We start from the raw sequence: 17,138 nt of genomic DNA, 5'->3' as shown, positions 1-17,138 counted from the left end.
CCATGTTGGATCCTGTGTTCCCTGGAGTGCAGGCAGGCCTTAGAGAGATCCCCTAGAAGGGCTGAGCTGGTTAGTGCCCCGCAATGACATTTCATTCCCGGTAGGGATTGGACAGCTTTGAATGCCTGGGTCATATTAGTGCTGCCCAGGGGGGAAGAAATGGGGCTGGAGGAGTGATTTGCTGATTGGTGAATGGCACAGGTGAGTGCTCCTCCAGGGTTAGCCGGGGATGGATACAGGGTAGTGGTACACCCCAGTCAGCCCGATTGCCAGAAAGCAGAGTAACATGTAACACGAGTGTGGTGTGACGACTGTCAGGATGGGTTCTATAGACCACTGCCAGATCATGTGTTGAGCTAAGTCTGTTATCTGCCCCCCGGGTTCTCGCCGTTCTAGGCCCTGACAGCTGGAGAAAGAACATCTGATGGGCACAATTTCCCAGCCAGGTAGAATTTAAAATTTAATTAATTAATTAAAAACCCCAATACAATTAAAATCACTTAAAATTAGTCTTAATTTAACATGAAACAAAATTAAAATAAAGTGGCCTATTCTCAAACCATCTATTTAATCTTCTTATCAAATGAAGGAATACCAAATACACCACTAGTTTCTCATCAGCTTGATGTAATCACTGAGGAAGCGAGCAGTCCTTGTTCAACTTTCAGCCCCAGAATTACAGTGCATTATCTATCTCCATCCCAAGTGAATCTCTCCTGTCCTCAACACATATGGCTACCTCCCCAAATCGACTGTCTCCTGCCAGCTGTGGGACCTAGTACTGAATGTTGATGGGTGTCACTGCCTCAGTTTGGCTGATGACTGCTGACCTCTGTATCACATTCCATGCTTTAATGTGGCAGGCGTCATCTCAAGATGATACTGCTTGAGAGCTGGGTCCACCCAGAGCAGTGCAAAAGGTCCCTGTTACCTCATACGGGGCTCTAGGGCTGGTCTTGCAAAACATTATCTTAAATACACAAGCCATGGAAAAGCCTACATGTGCATCACCCCTAGTTTATAATTCTTTGCCTTTAACTGTCACCGCTGTCATCCTCTCAGTCCCTGCCTGAGCTCTGGCTTTCAGAGTCTAAACAGATCCCCAGATCTCCTGCTTTGTCAAATTAAATCCATCTAGTTAATTTCTTCTGTGAAACACAACTACATCCTCACACCTTCCATGACATACTGGCTCATTCATGATTAAAAGACAGCTAATAAAAATGAACCATGAGGGTCAAATTTAAAGCATCTATTTTGGTTCATGTGTTGGGTGTGTGTGTTGTACTTTGGTTTATTTTGGAGAAAGGGTCAAAACACTGGGCTACAGTCTCCAGCATCTTAAAGTGGACTTTAAAGCAATTTTTTGTTGACTCCATGGGATGATGACCGCTTCCTGATAACAGGCAAGATGGCAACATCTTCTCCTTGAGACAGACTCTCGATGATTCTCCGTGATTGCTTTTCTGAGATGAAACGAGAAACACGTACATGACAGTTTTAAATTATAACACTATTCAAATCTATTTTAATTTGAGAAGGTGACTCTGAAACAAACCAAATATATGGGCCCTTAAAATACTGATCTGCCAGTTACACTAGGGACTTGTCCACTCAATCCTCTAGGTTTCAGAGTAAATCCTCTAGATCATTCAAAAGCAGAATAGGAAAGAAAATATAATCCATCTTTCAGAACCATCCCCTCTACAGCCCAGCCAATGTGAATATTAAACGCTGCCTCCAGCTTACATAAACCCTCCCGGGTAACTGCACGGGGTAGTTCCGCTCTGCTGAGCAAGCAGAGTTTCACAACAGTCCTTGGCTGTCACTTCTGTTTTTCCCCAAAAACCTTGTTTCTGCTTTTCTGGCCACCAGCTCTCTGGAGCAAAGACTGAACTTTACAAAACCCAAGATTTTAAAAGGAATCAGCATCTCAAGCCATTCAACAGATTTAAGTATCAGAGGGGTAGCCGTGTTAGTCTGGATCTGTAAAAGCAGCAAAGAATCCTGTGGCACCTTATAGACTAACAGACATTTGGGAGCATGAGCTTTCGTGGGTGGGTCTTGCATCCGACGAAGTGGGTAAGCTGCCACAGGATTCTTTGCTGCTTCAACAGATTTAATATTTCTTTCTAAAAGGGCCCATCCAGGGAAGCCCCAGTGTGAGGACTGCAGGAGGCAGGTCATATGGGTCACCACTAGGTGGCTTATTGAGTTATCTCTGGCTTCTGTCCCCGGGTCCTACAGTTCTGGGCTCTGACATCTGGGAGAAAAGTGTCTGGTTTTCAGAGTTTTATATTATTTAGTAACTAAACTAACAAAAACAAAAACAAAACAAAAAAACCCCCAACAACCTCACTGGAAATATACTCGTGGTTTAATGTTAACCAAATCACACTACAATAAAAGGGGTTAGTATCAAATCATCAAATTAATCTCATCAGATTAATATCAAATAAACCAACAATTCCTCATCAGCTTTATCTAACAACTTGGGAATGCAGCAGTCTTTGCTTAGCTACCACCCTCAAAATAACAGGGAATGATCAATCTTTCTCACTGATGGATGTATTTATATTCTAGTCCAGAGCACAGCCAGGGTGAAATGAATATTTGGACTGCAGCTCTAAAACGAGTTACGGGCACCTGCCCTGAAAAATCTCGTGTTTCAGTTTGTACACAGGGTCTAGCTCCAGCCTGGACCCTGCTGTGACACCACCATTGCCAGCAGCCAGAGCACGTCCGACTCCAGCGAAGCCGAGGGAGGGAGGGAGGGACCACTTCAGACTATGCCAGCTACTGGGGCTGCCTCAAAGCCCTCTCTGAGCTCCATTGGTCTGGCTGGGACTGCAACTGCCCCAGCCTTGGGGGCAGCTCTCCCACCAGCCAGCACTTTACCTGTCCTTGCAGAGAGATGGGTGGACTCAGCGCTAGGCCTGTGTAGAGAGATGACCCAGCTGATCCCCTGCAGTAACCCCCAGGGGGGTCTCATCTGCAAACCTGCCCAAAGCAGGGCCCCAGCTCCCCAGCCTGACCCCTGCATCTCTCCTGCCCAGGCGTGCGTGGCACTGAGCTCCGAGGAGCTGGCGCGGCGGAAGAAGGCCCTGGCACGAGCTGCCTTATCTGGACGCAGCTTTTCGTCCCCGCACGGTGAGCTGGATGCCCATCGGCTGCGCAGGGCCCTGGAGAAGGTGTCCCAGAAGCGGAACCAGTCCCTGGAAGGGAAGCTGGATGAGATTGGGCCAGAGCTGCAGAGGCTGCGAAGGAGCCTGGCAGATTCCAGTGAGTGTTGTTATAGCAGGAGGGAGGCACTGGGGGGCTGGAGCCCAAATTAGCTCGGGCCTCAGGGCAGCCCCCTCAGGAAGGTGCAGGGGACTCAGGGCAGTCCCGTCCCCAGGGTGGAGCAAGGGACTGCTGTGCCCTGTACGAGCCCGGGGGGGGGAGGGGCTGTCTCCCACTCTGCCCCCAGACCTCACTCTTGCTGTCTCCTAGGTAACTTGCTCTCGCCATCCCATCTGGACTGGGACATGTTGGTGGAGCCCCCGTATCTCTTCAGCACGTCGCCAGCGGCTGAGCGCGGTGAGTGTGAGGGGGCTGCCTGCCTGCCCCTGCGATGCCAGGTGGTGATCCATGCACTCAGTGCCGGGAAGCCCGTCTCCTGGGAAGTGACAGCCACCCTGGAGCCTCTGCTCCAAGCCAGGGACGGGGAAGGCAAAGAGGAGCTGCCACAAGAGCCGTGTAAGGCCTGGGACAAACTGCTGCACCATCTGACTGCCAGCTCCGTCATCCGGGACCACGAGAATGTGGCACAGAGGGAAGCGGAGCTGGAGCACAGTGAGTACGCACTTGCCTGCATGCCCCCGCATCCTGTTGGCTCCTCCCCGCCCAGCCTCACCCTGTGACTCACTCTCAGGTTTCTCCCGGAGGCTCCGCCTGAAGGCCATTCAGTCCAGCAAGGCTTGCAACACGCCCTCCATCTACACCTGCGTGGTGCCTGTGGACTCCTCCACCCAGGAGGCCCTGCCCAGGGCCCTTCAGGTTCGCAATGCAGGTACGGCTCCCGGGATGGCACTGAGCTCCCCCCCCGGTCCCCCAGCTCACCTCTAGGGACCCATGGGACTCTGTATGCACATGTGGGTCTGCCTGGCTCCATCCATGGGCCTGTCCACGTGGCTGGGCCTGTCTGCGTTTGTCTCCCTGTCGGCACATGCTCATGCACACACCTGTGTACCCAGGTGTGGCTGGGGTCCAGGCGCAGAGATGTTTCAGGAGGGCTGCTGGCTATGCCAAGGACGGAGCTAGATTAGACTCCAGAGACCTGCCCAGAGAGTGAGAGGACGCATTAAAGGAATTGAGGCCCAGATCCTCAGAAGTATTGAGATCAATGGGAGTTAGGCACTTCATAGAGGATGTGGGCCTGAGCATCTGGGGCTCAAAGCAGCAGTAGCCAGGGGCGCCTGGGGACCCTCTGCAGGCTCTGAGCCCTGCTCTGCGGTGCAGCTGCCAGCTGATGGTGAGTGTGATTCCCTCCAGGGGGCCCTTCCAGCCATCCCCGAGGGTCCCAGGCTGCGATCCGGCGCCAGCGCAGTTACTCAGTGGGCCTGGGACGACGGCGGGACTCAGAGGATCTGGACGATGCTGTCATCTCTGCAGGTACCAGCCCAGCCCTGCATCGATAACCTGCCCCCGGCACGCTGCCCCACGCCCCGGAAACCCCAACACCGCCTTGGGGAGGAACTGCACAAACCGGTGAGGCTTGTCCAGGCTCCTAGGGCAATGGCAGGCTCACGTCAGAGGGCTGTCAGCTCAAGGGGCCACTGATCTCAGCCACCCAGGATGGGAAACTAGGAGAGTCTGAGTAGCCTGGATCAAAGCATCAGGGGTTCTCTGGTCCACACCCAGCACCTTGAATTGGGAGCCAGGGCAGCTTACAGGACCCTGGGGTGAGGTGCTCCCTGGAAGCCCATAGCTGGCACTTCCAAGTGCAACCCTGTGCTGGTGCTGGGATCTCGGGGGTGGGCGCAGCCTGTGCATCAAATGGAGATGGAGACAGGGACAGCACCTCAGGCCACTGCTGCTGCAATGGGGACCAAGCCGGAGCTAGAGCCGGTGTGAACTAGGGAGGTTGTGGGTTCATGTCCTCAGCAGGCTGCAGCGGGGAGTTGGAAGGTCCCAGCACCCAGCGTAGTCTCTGAATTCTTGATTCTGTTTCAGAGCGAGACGAGACACCCGCTTCTCCCGTCAGCGTCTCCTCTGCTGCCGGCGCCTGGGAAAAGCAAAGCTGCCGCGATGGTAAGTCCCACGCGCAGCCCCGAGCTGCTGGGGGAGCTGGGAAAGCAGGCGCTTTGAGGGTTAGACATTGCGCTGCTCGGCCCTATAGGAAACCTTAGAGAGAGAGATGGGCCAACCAGGTGGCAGGAAGCCTGGAGCCTCAGCGTGAATCATCTCATTGTAATGCACCCATCAGCTTTACTGTCCAAGCCTCAGTCCTGTGTTGGGGTGCGACCTCCCCTAACCTGTGTGGTTACGTTATCGCCCTCGTCTGTGCTCCTGGAACAGGCCGATCTCCAGCCTTGCTGCTCCAGCCAGCGCAGAGATCCTGGCTCTCTTGTGGAGATGAAGGGTCTGATGAGAGGGCGGCTCCCATTCCCGGGAGCGTAGGAGAACCTTGGGCGGGAGCCATGACCTCCCCGCGCTCCTGACCTGCCTGCAGTACCCCCGGGGAGCGCTGGGTTTGGAAGGCAGCCCCTGCTGGGGTCATAAACTTCCCATCCTGCCCCATGTTGCACTTGGCAGGGGAGGGAGTAATGTTCAGGTGGGGCACAGGCTGGGGGCCCTCCAGCTGCCTGGTTACCTCCTAGCGTGGCTGAGCCCTTCCCCCCCAGGATGGGACGCTTTGGCGGCCTCGGTGGAGCTGTCCCCTGGTAGCAGGCAATTGTGGTGGAGATGGAGAAAGTAGGGGAGCCCTGGGGAGTGCAGCCCTATGGAGTGACCTTCCCTCCTCATGCCAGGTCCTGTGGCCAGTCCCTCTGCCACCTCCGTGGGATCCCAGAAATCCATGGAGAACTTTGCTGGCTCCAGGTAGGTTTTCTAGACTGACTCTCTGGGGTTGGGGGGGGGCTAGATGGGGGCTCCTTCCATGCAGAGGGGACCCTGCATTCAGCAGGAAAGGCCCCAGTCTGTCAGGGAGAGACCCCACCACTTCTTCACTGAGGGTCCCTCCCCCAAAACCTCCAATGCTTGAGCCCTGACCCTGCAGCACAGCAGGGGTTAATCTCTCCCCGTGCTGTTGCCAGCCCACCCTGCACTGCAGCGCGCATTGGCCTGGGGCCCAGCAGCCTCCTGGAGAGAGGCCAGCGTCGCCCAGCAGCTTGGTCACCTCGCCTCTTCGGCAGGAAGGAGCTGGAGAGGAATCTCCCCTGGCCAGGGCTGCTGTGCCACGGAGGGGTGTTGGGTGTGTGGTCACTCAGTGCTGGGGGCTCACAGCCCTCCCAATGGACCTCCTGGCTCCTGGGCTGTCCGGCTCCAGCCACCTCCTCCCAGCAGGAGCGGATGAGCACGGCTCTTCCAACGCCGGCAGGATCCAGGCCATGCTGCTCACGGGTCTCTTCTCCTGGCAGGTTCAGTCTCAGCAGGATCAGGGGGCACGGCCTAGCGCTGCGGCCACAGTGCCTGACCCCAGAAAGCGAGCTCTCCAAGGACAGTGCCATCCATGACTACCTCCCACTGGTAAGGACCCCGCACTGCATCCCACCCTGCTGAGCCCAGCTTCTCCCCTGGGGGACTCCACTCCCAGCCCACCCCAGGACCTGCGATCAAACCTGGGTCTCCTACCTGATGGAGCAGACTAGTAATGACAAGGCCAGGATCTGTCCCAATCCCAACTCCTGTCTCACGGGAGCCAGGCCTCCTGCAGAGCTGCCCCCACTGCTGCGTGGTATTGCCAGAGGTTAGGCTGCAAAGCACGGCGTCAACGCTGTGTGCACGCCCCATGACAGGCCTCAGCGCTGTACAGGGGAAACTGCTGCTGCCACAGCCTTCCCCTCCTGCTCCACCCCAGCTCAGACCCAGAGTGTCCGTGTGACGGGGACAGATCGGTGTTAGCTGTTACCACTCGTGAAAGAGAACTTGGAGCATCGTCAGCGCTCTGAAAACATCCGCTCAGTGCGCAGTGGCAGTTTAAAAAGCTAACAGTGGTAGGAACCATTAGGCAAAGGATAGATAATAAACTGAAAATATCACAGTGCCACTCTATAAATCCCTGGTGCACCCACACCTCAAATCCTGCGTGCAGCTCTGGTCTCCCCATCTCAGCAGAGTGATATTAGCATTGGAAAAGGTGCAGAGAAGGGCAACAAAAATGATTAAGGGTTCGGAACAGCTTCCCTATGAGCAGAGATTAAAAAGACGGGGGCTTCTCAGCTTGGAAAAGAGACGACATGACTTGAGGTCTATAAAATCATGACTGGTGTGGAGACAGTGAACAACGACGTGTTATTTACGTCCTCACATAACACAAGAACCAGGGGATACCCAAGGAAATTAACAGGTTTAAATCAAGCCGAAGGAAGTATTTCTTCCCACCACGCAGTGTCAGCCTGTGGAACTTGGTGCCAGGGCTGTTGTGGAGGCCAGAACTATAATGGGGTTCGAATTAGATGAGTTCACTGAGGACGGGTCCATCAATGGCCATTAGCCAGGACGGGCAGGGATGCAACCCCTTGCTCTGGGGGTCCCCAGCCTGTTTGCCTGGAGCTGGGAGTGCACGATTCAGCGAGCGCCTGTTCTGTTCACTCCCTCTGAAGCACCTGGCACAGGACACTGGGCTGGATGGACCATTGGTCTGACCCAGCCTGGCCGTTCTTATCTTCGTACATCACGAGCCTGGGCCCAGTGCTGGGCTTCCCCAACACTGCTGCGTTGGCCAGGATGGCTGGCACAGTGCCAGCATCAGCAAAAGGGCTGCCTGGTGCACACGCTGCCTCTCAGACTGCCCAGCTGCAGCCAGGAGACCCCCCTCCCCACCCTCCGGGCCTCTGGAGTGAGTGCAGGACCCCTCCTCTACACCCTAGGCTCCATGCAGTGTGAGTGACAGACGGTGAAGGTGAGATGCTCCCCAAGGCCAGCGTGCTGTGACGCCCTCTCCTTCCCCCCAGGTGCGGCTGCAGCAGGCCCAGGGCACCTTCCAGCTGACGGAAAGCTTCTCCGAAGTGGTGCAGATCCCGCTGGACCGTCTGCGCCGCGCCTCGCCGTACGCCTCGCATCGCGCCAGCCTCAGCCCTGGCTCCTGCACCTCCCCCTGGGCACTCGTTGCCAAGGGCAGCCCTGACGGCCAAAAGCAAGTGGCCGGCCAGGGCGTGGAGCCTGCCAGAGGCAGCCAGGACGGGGTGCCAGAACCAGGCTCGCCCCATTCGCGCAGCACCTGCTCTGAGGTCCTAAGCACCGCCATCTGGCCGCAGGCAGACAGCGGGCGCGGCTCCGAGACCGACGCCTGCGACCACTCGCCCGTCCCCTCCGAAGCCGTCAGCCTGCAGGAGGTGGGGCTGGAGGCCGACGAGGGGGACCTGGAGAGCGCCAGCTGGGCCACGGCGGTGGCGCTGGCCTGGCTCGAGCACCGCTGCGCCGGCTTCTTTGTGGAATGGGAGCTGCTGGCCGCCAAGGCAGACGCCTGGCTCCGGGCCCAGCAGCTGCCGGAGGGCGTGGATGTGGGCTCCCTGAAAGGGGCCGCGCGCCACCTCTTCCTGCTGCTGCGCCACTGGGACGAGAACATCAAGCTGAACATGCTGTGCTACAACCCCAGCAACATGTGAGGGGAGGGGCAGGGCCAGGGCTCCACGTGGTGCCAATAAAGAGGTTTGGTTCAGACCCGCTGTGCCCACAGCTCCTTCCCCTCCTGAGCTGCCCCCGGGGGGCTTCCCTCTGAGATGGCCAGGCCAGGCCCCACCTGCTCCGGCAGCCAGCTCCCTCCCCCCATCAGTTCTGCTCCTGGGCCCGGGCACCCATCACTCGGCCTCCTGCTGGGGGGCTGGGGTAGCCAACCAGCAGCAGAAGGGTTTGGAAGCAAGTGAGGTGCAGGCAGCTCACGTCGGCCCAGGCCCCAGCACACTGCACCCCCAGTGGGTGGGGCAGTCCCCTTTCCCCATCTTCAGAATGGGGGTAACAAACAGAGGAGGCGAAAGGCCCTTTTGCTCTGTGAAAGCAACTTGAGGCTGCGAGGGGACCAGGTTCCCAAAGGATTCCATGGTGTAGGGTCAATGGGCCGGAGCAGGGCTGGAGCACGGGCCGGAGCAGGGCTGGAGCACGGGATGGAGCAGGGCTGGAGCACAGGCCGGGGGGCGATGCTCATCCCCACGCGTGGTCCCAGCAACTCTAAGACTAACCGAGTTTTAAGCACATCGAGGGTCAGCCACATTGGTCCCTGAAATGGGTGTCTTTGCAGGTACCCCTCAGGCACTTGCCCCTGGGAGCAAATAGAAGCCAGGAGTCCTCCCTGCCAGGGCTGCCCTCTGCCACCCAGCACTAACCACACTCCCTGCCAGGGCTGAGAATGGAACCCAGGAGTCCTGGATCCCAGGCCACTGCTCCAGTCGTTACACCCCACTCCCCCCCCAAAAGCAGGGCAGCTGCTTCATCCTGTGAAATGGTGCCCCCGGCCCAGCAGCAGCAGGGGCCAGACAGATCACTGCAGGCCAGGAGCAGGAGCGCCCACGGGGGCGTTGCCACGTTTATTGAGGAAATCCCATGTAACAGGTGTCCCGGGGGGGCCTGCTCCACTCAGCCGCTAGGTAGGACAGGCAGTGCCAGCAGCTGAGTGGCACCTGCGGAACAGCCTGGAAATTCAGCAGCCAGAGCTACCAGCCTGGGGCATCGTCCCACCCAGGCAGAATATCCAGTTCCAGCTCCCACGGGGAGGGGCTGCAGGTCCCATTGTCCAGCTGCCCACGGTCTTACTCTGTCTTTTTCAGGGAGGGGGTTGTTTTCTGGGCAGTGGGGGGGCCCTGTGGCTCCAGGGGGGCAGTGGTGCCGTACCAGAGCTGCAGCAGGATGATCCCGTGACAGAGGTGCAGGGAGGCTGAGCTGCAAAGCGTGGAGGGGTACGTGTTCCAGGAGAGCTCGATGAGGCCCAGGATGAGAACCCTACAATGGGAGAGAACTAGGTCAGTGCTGGGGAGTCAGACCCTGCCCCCCAGGAGAGAGAACACCCTTCAGCTCCTCACCCCGCTATCCCAGCCCTGAGGGGCTCCCCGCCACATGGATCTGCCAGTGCCCCTCACTCCCAACCCGCAGCCCCCTGCTATCCCAGTCCTGGGCTCCCCACCCACAGCTCTGCCGGTGCCCCTCACTCCCGACCCTCAGCCCCCTGCTGTCCCAGTCCTGGGCTCCCCACCCACAGCTCTGCCGGTGCCCCTCACTCCCGACCCGCAGCCCCCTGCTAGCCCAGTCCTGGGCTCCCCACCCACAGCTCTGCCGGTGCCCCTCACTCCCGACCCGCAGCCCCCTGCTAGCCCAGTCCTGGGCTGCCGGTGCCCCTCACTCCCGACCCGCAGCCCCCTGCTAGCCCAGTCCTGGGCTCCCCACCCACAGCTCTGCCGGTGCCCCTCACTCCCGACCCGCAGCCCCCTGCTATCCCAGCCCCAGGGTCCCCCCGTCACACGGATCGGCCAATACCCCTCACTCCTGGCCGGCAGCCCCTGTGACCTTGGCCCTGGCCCTGGCCCTTTCCTCAGCAGAGATGACAAATCAAGCAGAGTTGCCCTGTGGAAAATTACCCAGGAGGAACCCACACAGCCCCTCATTTGCTCAGGTTTACGGCACCAGTGAAGGCCGGGGCCTGCCCCATGCAGCACCAGCAGCAAGAGGGATTCCCAGGAGCTGGGGGCAGGACACCGAGGCATAAAGGGAGGTCGGCCCCACTCCCCTCCCAGGCACGTACCTCAGCAGGTGGCTGAGCTTCCCGGCGGGCGTGCACCACAGCAGGTAGGGCAGCGTGTGGAAATACCACACGTAGAACTGGTAGTGCAGGGACCGGCTGCAGCAAACGCCGATGAAGTTGGAGGTGAAGAGAACGAAGACGACCTGTGCGCTGCCGTTAAGGAGGTTACGGAGCTGCTGGCTCCAGGGCTACTGTGCTCCCACCCCAGGCTGGGGCTCCAGGCATGTGACCAAATCCCAGAGCCACAAGGCTGCATTGGGAGTGGCTGCTTTCCCGCTCCTAACCCAGTGTGGGGGAAGCTCCCAAACAGCCCCCAGGAGGCCCCCAGGATGCCTGGGTCTACCCAGCGCCGCACGGGCAGGAGCCCGGAGATGCTCGCACCGAGGCCTCCTCAAGCCCACGGCCTTCAGGCGCTCCCTGCCCGGCCAGGGCTGCCCGGCCCTAGCCTCCATCGCCAGCTCCAGCGTAAGGATATGGTTGGCCGTCAGGGGCTGGGGCGGACTCTTCCTCTCTGCTGGGTCCTTCAGCAGTGACAGGAGACTCCCCTCAGACCTGCAGGGGAGAAGGACAAGCTCAGGACCCCTCAGGCCCAGCCTCGGCACAGAGGCCACAGACCCCTCCCGGCCCTGAACTGGCCCCTCCGAGACAATACAGCCAGCAATGGCTTCAGAGCCAGGGGCCCAGCAATGAATGGGGGAGGCCCCCAAAATGCCCCCCTAAAGTTCTCCCCTCCCCCGGCACCCAGGACTCCATAGCCCCAGTGTAATGGAAGCTTTTTGACGCTATGTTCCCCGTAGCCTGGCCAGGCAGGGATCCCTGCGGGTGGCTGCCCCAGCCTCCTCTCCAAATCACCTCGTGATGTAGGGCCTGCAGGGAAACCTCAGGGATCCGCTGCTCTGTACCCGGCGCCCCGTTCCATGCCGGGTCTCACCTGTGCCACCGGCGCAGCGCAAAGAGACCCAGGGCGCCCAGGTGGGCCGCGAGCAGCGCCAGGTGGAAGGCCCGATGCTGGAAAACCTCCTCCGGCAGGAACCGCCAGTTCACCGTCCACTTGAAAAGGAACTGGCGGCCCAGGTCGAAAGAGCGGGTCACGTACCCAACGGGGTTCTCCAGCAGGAAGGGCAGCCCCAGGACCACCTGCAAGTGAGACCCCCGAACCATGAGAGCAGCTCCTCAGCCGGACCCTCCCAGGTATCTCGCCGGACGCCCCTAAGTGCTGCGGGTTGGGATTGATGGGCACCAGCAGAGCTGGATGGGGAGAGCCCGGGGCTGGGATAGCAGGGGGCTGCGGCCTGAGGGGCACCAGCAGAGCTGGATGGGGAGAGCCCGGGGCTGGGATAGCAGGGGGCTGCGGCCTGAGGGGCACCAGCAGAGCTGGATGGGGAGAGCCCAGGGCTGGGATAGCAGGGGGCTGCAGCCTGAGGGGCACCAGCAGAGCTGGGCAGCGGAGCAGCAGGGGGCTGGGGGTCGGGGTTGAGGGGCATTGGCAGAGGTGTGGGAAGAAGCTTCCACAACGTTCTCCTGCCTGTTGCTCCAGACGTGTCCTGTGTGATTTTGGGCCCCCAGGCTCCCTGCCTCGGGGGACACTGAATGGCTGGGGATACGAAGTGCGAGTTTGTGAGGGGGCTCTGGGTGGGGACGGTCTTTCCCCCAGTCTCCCTCTCTGCCCCCTCATCCACCTTCCTGATGTGCCCCGTCCCCCATGCACCTCTGGGTGCTGGGCCGGGCTCAGCCTGGCAGAGGCAGGTGCGTCCGTGCAGGAGGCAGCAGAGACCCACGGACCGGGCCGGCCAAGCAGCTGGCCCCAGCTGTGCAGGCCCCAGCGTTCGCCTGGGCTGGGCCCCGTTACCTGCAGCAGCGCGCAGATGGAGAGCTTGGGGATGGTGCCCTGGAGGCCAAAGCGCCTGAGGAGCAGGAAGAGAAGCCCTGGAGCGAAGAGCAGGACGTTCATCTTCACCGACACGGCCAGGCTGAGGTGGGGAGAGAGAGTCACTGCGGCTCACCAGGGCCCTGCCTGCAGGCTGCCCCCCATCGCTGGCCCTGACCCAGAGCAGAATGGCCCCGATCCTGCCTGCAGGCTGCCCCCCCTCGCTGGCCCTGACCCAGAGCAGAATGGCCCCGATCCTGCCTGCAGGCTGCCCCCCCCCCCAGGCAGGTTCCGCAGCTCCAGTGCCCTAACGGACCCTATTCCAGCGCGGTGACGGTGCTGAGGCTGGTGGGGGAGGGCCCTGGGTGAAATGACGGGACAGTGAGAGGAGAAAGGCAGCTGCCCATCCTGAGGGGAATGGAGCCAGGGGAGCCTGTCAGAGCACGTGGGCTGAAGGGTTACATGCTGCGTCTCCTGAAACACAGGCCGAGCGGCTCAGGTAGGTGCTACTGGGGGCATGGGGACCCGGCCCAACCGCAGCTCGACTGGCTCAGCCAGGCGCCGTCAGGGGCATGTGGCGTTGTGTCCGATTCCTCCCTTGCCCATAGCTTACGCATCTGGGCCGTTTCCAAATCCTGCTGCTTCTCCACGCTCAGCATCTCCAAAATCCGTCCTTTCCTCTCCATCCCCACGGCCAAACGTCCTGCCTGAGCCATCGCTGCCTCCTCCTCTCTGGCCTCCCAAACGCCCCCACCACCCTCCCACACACTGCTGCCCGAGAGGCCTCGTCCTGGCCCAGGGGTTTGATCGGGTCAGTCCCAGTAGGGGATCCCTCCACTGGCTCCTCCAACATCACAGCCACCCAAGCTCTGGGGAAGTGCCCGTCCCTGCTCATCCTCCCTCGTCTGCTTGGCGTTGCCCCCTCCCCCTCCCCTGCTAAGGCTCCCAATGCCGATTCCTGCCCTACCCATGTCTCAGTCCCCCCGAGGGCCCCTCCACGCTGCCAGCGGACTCGGGCCAGCCCTGGGTATCTAGCTGCAGGGCAGATGGACCCTTAGAGCCCCACCTCTGTCATGCTGCTGGAGTCAATCCTGCTGATCTGAGCAGAAGTTACCTGTGCTCATCCCCCTTCCCCGAGCTCTATCGGTGACCGGGAGCTCCTGGGAGCAGTGACCACCCCCAGCGTGGACTTGCTGCGCTCCTCAGCCCCAGAGGCCTCGTATCCTGGACTAGGGAGGGGTCAATCCTGACCCAGCACAACCCACAAGAATCCAACGCTCCCCAGCCAAAGGAAGGGGTGCAGAGGCTCCCGCCTTGTGGTTTGGGGGAGCAGGGGGGACCCACCTGAAGAAGCAGCAGCCCCAGGACCAGCGCTCTTCCAGGAAGAGGTTGACCGCGAGGAAGAGGATGGCCATGGCAACGGGGTCGTTAAAGAGGCGCAGGATGTAGATGGAGTGGATGCGGTAGGAGGCGCAGCACATGAAGAAGAAAACATAGGGGGGAACCTATGAGCAGAGACAGAGGCGGCCATTACTGCAGTCCCAGCCCCCCGATACTCATCAGTCCTGACCCACCACCTCCTGGTATTCCAGCCCTGCCGATGCCCCTCAGTCCCAACCCTCAGCCCCTGCTATCACAGCCCTGGTCTCCCCCCATCTCTGCCAATGCCCCTCCCTCCCAACCTGCAGCCCCTGCTATCCCAGCCCTGGGCTCCCTGGGTTCCACCCACCTCTGCCAATGCCCCTCAGTCCCGACCCGCAGCCCCCTGCTATTCCAGACCTGCCCTCCCAGCTCTGCCAATGCCCTTCTCCTCAGACACGTCGCTCCTTTGCCACTCCAGTCTTGCCCCCAACCCCTGCTGACCCTCCGCACACAGGCCAAAGCTCTGCACAGCGCGGATGTGCTCAGAGGCTGGAGCTGTGATTGGCTCCCTTGAGCCCCCATGTGGCTTTGGCCCTGGCCGGGTGGCTGCAGGTGGCGTCTCACCTTCCTGGTCCGGCTGTAGATGCGGAAGACGAGCAGCAGCGTCACGAGATAGAGCGCGCCAAAGAGATACTGCGCCAGACGGATGTTTGTGCCGCGGCTGGTGATGTAGTAGAGACCCAGGAAGATGTACACAAACCCGGCAGGGTAACTACAGAGAGAGAGACGGGAGTGAGGGGCCTGGGCCAGGGCAGGAGGGAAGGGGGCCTGGCCAATGGACAGCTCCCTCCCAAGGGCCCCCTTCCTAAAGAGTCTGGCCCTATCCACCTCTGAAACACACACGTCCCTTCCTTAGCCAGCAGGAAGTCCTGGCCCCCAGGATTGGTCCCCCAAGTCCCCAGCTCCCTCCCACCCCTTCCTGTACTCACACCAGGGGCCCGGTATCGCCCTTCAGCTGGGTGTAGTCGAAGGTCCCGTTCACGACTCCCTCCACCTCATCCATGTAGGCTTTCCAGTCAATCTCTGTGTCTGGGGGAAAGCGCGCGGCTCACGCTCAGCAGCGGCTCACCACAGACAAGTGCTAGGAGCGGACTGGGAAAACGTGATCATTCCCCAGCCCTACAGGGTGGGAGACAGACACCAAGCCGGGTCCTTGCCCCACGGGACTTCCCAACTAGGTAACACCAGAGGAGCAGCCCAGGCAGAGAGCTGGAGACAGGCCCTACAGGGTTAAGTAAGGAGCCATCACAGGGAGGGCCCGGTGGGGAGCTGGGCAGGAGCCTGTTCCGGTGAATTAACAGTGAAGGGGCGAATGGGGAGAGAGACAGCTGGGAAAGAAGGGGAGAGCGAGTGAGAGGAGCTGGGGCGGGACACTGAGGGCCTGAAGCTTGAATTTGACACAACAGTGAAAAACTAGCCCACAGCAGCCTCAAGGGTCCCACCCCCCAGCTCTGCCGGTGCCCCTCACTCCCGACCCGCAGCCCCCTGCGATCCCAGCCCTGGGTCGTCCCCCCCACAGCTCTGCCAGTGCCCCTCAGCCCCCCCCACTATCCCAGCCCTGGGCTCCCCACGCAGGGCTCTGCTGGTGCCCCTCAGCCCCGACCCCCCCCACTATCCCAGCCCTGGGCTCCCCCCCACAGCTCTGCTGGTGCCCCCCAGCCCCGACCCCCCCCCACTATCCCAGCCCTGGGCTCCCCACGCAGGGCTCTGCTGGTGCCCCTCACTCCCGACCCGCAGCCTTGGTCCCGGGTCCCAGGTTCGGGGCCTGTCCCGGGCCGGGCCGGGGCGGCCCAGCTCCCCCACCGCCCCGCAGGACCCGCGCCAGGCCACTCACATGCCACCCTGTGTATGACCCAGTGCGTGACCCCCACCTCCGCCAGGCAGAGCCAGGCGGCCACCAGCCCCGTGTACTGGGGCGCCCAGAGCACCCGGTGCTTCTCCTGCCAGGCTCGGCGCAGGCCCTGGCGCAGCGAGCCCGGCCCCGCCGCCCCTCTGCGCCGGAGCCCTGAGCCGGGAGCGGGAGCCATCGTCCGCCCTGCCCGGGCCAGGCTGCCAACTCCCGGGCCCGTGCCACCGGCTAAGGGCTCCCCCACTCCGGGAGGAAACACGCAGCCCTCCCAGGGAGGCCGGTCCCCGGCCGGTCCCCCGGGCGGGGCGGGATCTGTCTGCCGGGCTGGGATGGGGCCGTGTCAGGAGCTTGCCCTGGGCCCAGCCACGTGCTGCTTGGGCCTGGCCAGAGACAAGCAAAGCTGGCAGGGTCCGGCCAGGGTGGCTCCGGGCTGTTCCAGGCTATGGGGGGCAGCGTGGTCTGCTGGTGAGAGCACTGGGGCTGGCTCAGCTGTTTGCTCAGTTGCCACATTTTTAAATGTCCCGACCAAGCTGTGGCTGGTGTTGGCAACACAGGAATCATCCTCTTCCCTTACAGCCCTGCTTGGCAGGGTGTGTGTGTGTGCGGGGAGGGGGGGCAGCTGATGCACCTCCACCCAGAGGCAGCTGCATTTCACTGCGGTGTGAGGGGGGTCGCTGTATCAACAGGTGTCCTGCCCCATCCCCGACCCCGAGGATCTGGGCTGGGATCCTGTTACCATCCTGATTAATCAGTGACCCTGCCCTGACCCCGGCGTCAGGGGGTGGGCTAAGTAGTGCAGGGGGGTGACAGAGGGGCCGGGGATGGTGACACAGGAAACGGGGGGGCAGCAAGGAGGGAGGGTCTGGAGGGGGTCCCCATGGAGAAACAGCTCCTCCTCCTCCTTCCATCCCCTGGGAGCCGGCACACGGAGTTCTGTCCTGCCCACTGGGGGGGTGGGGGTCATTTCCGGACGGAATGTTTTCGGCGTTGCACCAAACCCGGCCCGGAAGTTCCACGTGGTTTGTGGGGAAACACGTGGCAGGCGGCAGGTCAGGTTTCAGTGACCA

General features: G+C 60.8%; 2 protein-coding genes across 15 annotated transcripts in view; one reads left to right on the top strand and one right to left on the bottom strand.

Annotated features, from left to right (window-relative positions):
* Positions 1-8,810, top strand: part of VWA5B2 (von Willebrand factor A domain containing 5B2) — a 66,396-nt gene extending 57,586 nt beyond the window's left edge. For all 14 annotated transcript variants that reach the window (XM_045029967.1, XM_045029973.1, XM_045029974.1 and 11 more), the window contains 8 exons: positions 3,057-3,282; positions 3,493-3,834; positions 3,914-4,051; positions 4,534-4,653; positions 5,215-5,292; positions 6,012-6,081; positions 6,621-6,729; positions 8,157-8,810. In XM_045029967.1, the coding sequence (XP_044885902.1) occupies positions 3,057-3,282; positions 3,493-3,834; positions 3,914-4,051; positions 4,534-4,653; positions 5,215-5,292; positions 6,012-6,081; positions 6,621-6,729; positions 8,157-8,810 (1,737 nt within the window). The remainder of the gene's footprint in view (positions 1-3,056; positions 3,283-3,492; positions 3,835-3,913; positions 4,052-4,533; positions 4,654-5,214; positions 5,293-6,011; positions 6,082-6,620; positions 6,730-8,156) is intronic.
* An 873-nt stretch (positions 8,811-9,683) lies between these two features.
* Positions 9,684-16,308, bottom strand: ALG3 (ALG3 alpha-1,3- mannosyltransferase). The gene is made up of 9 exons (XM_045029984.1): positions 16,057-16,308; positions 15,152-15,251; positions 14,787-14,934; positions 14,145-14,305; positions 12,783-12,903; positions 11,865-12,070; positions 11,409-11,485; positions 10,934-11,078; positions 9,684-10,137 (listed from the first exon to the last, which is right to left on the bottom strand). Exons 1-9 carry the CDS (start codon positions 16,247-16,249, stop codon positions 9,948-9,950), a joined length of 1,341 nt encoding a protein of 446 aa, XP_044885919.1. The 5' UTR covers positions 16,250-16,308; the 3' UTR covers positions 9,684-9,947.
* Between the last annotated feature and the right edge of the window lie 830 nt (positions 16,309-17,138).

Source organism: Mauremys mutica, chromosome 9 (genome assembly GCF_020497125.1).
Source record: "Mauremys mutica isolate MM-2020 ecotype Southern chromosome 9, ASM2049712v1, whole genome shotgun sequence".
In the NCBI taxonomy this organism is placed as follows: Eukaryota; Metazoa; Chordata; order Testudines; family Geoemydidae; genus Mauremys; species Mauremys mutica.
Note: the sequence above shows the minus strand (reverse complement) of the source record. Positions and strands in the feature narration are given on the sequence as shown.